The sequence below is a fragment of the Acomys minous genome (genome assembly GCF_964271855.1).
Source record: "Acomys minous genome assembly, chromosome: 9".
Classification (NCBI taxonomy): domain Eukaryota; kingdom Metazoa; phylum Chordata; class Mammalia; order Rodentia; family Muridae; genus Acomys; species Acomys minous.
Genome location: NC_140490.1, coordinates 69,556,808 through 69,559,025, shown reverse-complemented (window position 1 = coordinate 69,559,025; position 2,218 = coordinate 69,556,808). Strand labels below are relative to the sequence as shown.

The 2,218-nt window shown below is 38.9% G+C and overlaps 1 protein-coding gene across 1 annotated transcript; it reads right to left on the bottom strand.

Moving 5' to 3' along the window:
• Positions 1-857: 857 nt before the first annotated feature.
• LOC311606134 (vomeronasal type-1 receptor 4-like) lies at positions 858-1,835 on the bottom strand (the record flags this gene model as incomplete). Its single annotated transcript, XM_084797204.1, has 1 exon — positions 858-1,835. Exon 1 carries the CDS (start codon positions 1,818-1,820, stop codon positions 858-860), a length of 963 nt encoding a protein of 320 aa, XP_084653330.1. The 5' UTR covers positions 1,821-1,835.
• Positions 1,836-2,218: the final 383 nt, after the last annotated feature.

Here is a 2,218-nt window from a genome sequence, read left to right as displayed (position 1 = left end):
GTCTGCTCAGTCACACTCAGTGATCCATCTTGGAAAAGGCACCTCAACATTTTATATCAGCATAGAACTATAGACAGACATAAAAGGAAACTTTACTGAGTATTTGTTATCTAGTTTATCCCACAAATACAGTCTATTCCTGCAGAGAACTGTCACAAGTACAACAGCAATGAAATGTTTCAGTGCATTTGTGGTCTGTAACTGGTGTGTTGGGCTTGTATTGACTGAAAACATAGTACATGCCATTCTTTCATAATTCCATGGGTGGATATACTTACAGACACTTTGAAGTAGCCTAAACAAGCTCCATGGTATGAATATTTAGATACAATGTCAGGCAAAAGATAAAAAAATTCTGGTCTAATATAATTACATCAGTATGATTTTTGATAAAATGTATAAAATGTATCTGTGTAGTTTTTGTCATGGTAATACCAGTTTTAGAAATCCTACTTAAAGTGATTTTCTAGGAGCTGAAGAGATGTCTCAGATATTAGCACAGGCTGGACTTCCAAAAGTTGCAGGTTTAATTCATGGCAACTATATATTGGTGCAGAACCATCTGTCAAAACCAGTTATTCACAGGGTGTTTGATAATCTTTCCAGCCTCTACAGGCCTTAAGTATGCACATGCTACACAGTCATAAATACAGAAAAACTATTCACACACAGTAAATTAATACAAAATAAAAAGTTAAACATACTTTCATAAAAATAGTTGACAATAAAGAATGAGGTCTCTATATCTTTGTCATTTTCTAAGATTACTCTCAGAGCAAGGCTTGAGTGAATAAGATTATTGTTTGAGAAACACACACTTAACCTGTTGTATGAGATTTTGTCTTACCCACAAGATTTCAGAGCTGAGAGTTTTTTCTTACTCGTTGAACATATAAATGAGAGAGACATTTTTCCATTCTGTCACAATGAGCATGCCAACAGCCAATCAGAAGCCCATCCCTGTGAATCAGCACAAGGGGGCTGAAAGCTGCATAACCAAGGGATAGAAGTCCATGAGTATTTGCCATTACTGTGTTGTCTGTTGAAGAGAGACTTAGAAGTAGAGAAAAGGCACAATCTGTCCAGTAGAAGAAAACAAAGCAGAGCATCAGAAGGAGGACACTTTGAGCAGCTCTCAGCTCAGGGGGAGTTCTGTAGAGAAGCTTGGAGCTCTGAAGGTAGAGGACATGCTGGTGGTGCCTGTGGAGAAGAAACACCATGTAGCCACTGGCCCCTCCCATGGCGCCCTGGAACACTGCATCTCTCAGGACCATGAGAGGGAGAACGATCCATTTTATTTTCTGACTTGGTAGAATAAAATAACAATAGTTGTCGTCACTCATAAGCTGTGATACATTCATTTCTGTACTTGTGATGGAATGGATTAGATTCACACCTATTAAAGCATTGAGTATCCAAAAGAATGAGAAAAATGGAAGGATGTGCCATGCAGATATTGGCCTGAACCTCCTCCACCCAGATGCTCTGGGACTGATGATGATGGCCTGGACCACAGTGAGGAGACTGCTGGTGCAGATGGAGAGGCCACGGGCCACTCTCTCCAGGTAAACAATGATCTTACAGCCTATGTCATCTAGGAAGTTTCTTAAGCCAAAAGCTGCTATTGTGGTTGCCAATCCTTTTGCAAGAATGTGTATGATGTTTGTAAAAGCCAAGTGGATGAGAATCAGGTGTATGGGTTTCTTCTCAGGGCCTCCCAACCAACTGAACATATAGTTCACAGAAACAGACATGTTCCCCAGAGTGCCAACTACAGTCATGAAAAGAAACATTATTTTCTTAATAAACTTCAAATCCATTTCTTTCTTCCCTGTATGCAGGATGCAAATACATTTTAAAGAAAGCACCAGTATGCTAGACATGGATCTGAACAGCATATCTTGAATAACAGCATTTTCTGGCCTGCAGGAAGCAGTGGCAGACGTGTGATTTAGCAGATTAGGTCCTTGAAACACCCCCTGTTTCCTGTGGACTCTGGGTTACTGTGTGAGCTCTGACAGGTGTTTGGTAATTGGTATCTATATCTAAAGTTTTAATGGAGATCTTTATTTTAGTTTAAACTAATAAAATAACATGTTCAAGTGTGTATGTATGTGTGTGTTTACATCTGGATTTATTCATTATCTTTTTTCACTCTCAGCATAATTGAAATAAATTCCAAGATTCCTCAACCAAACTTTCTCCATCTGTTTTTTAT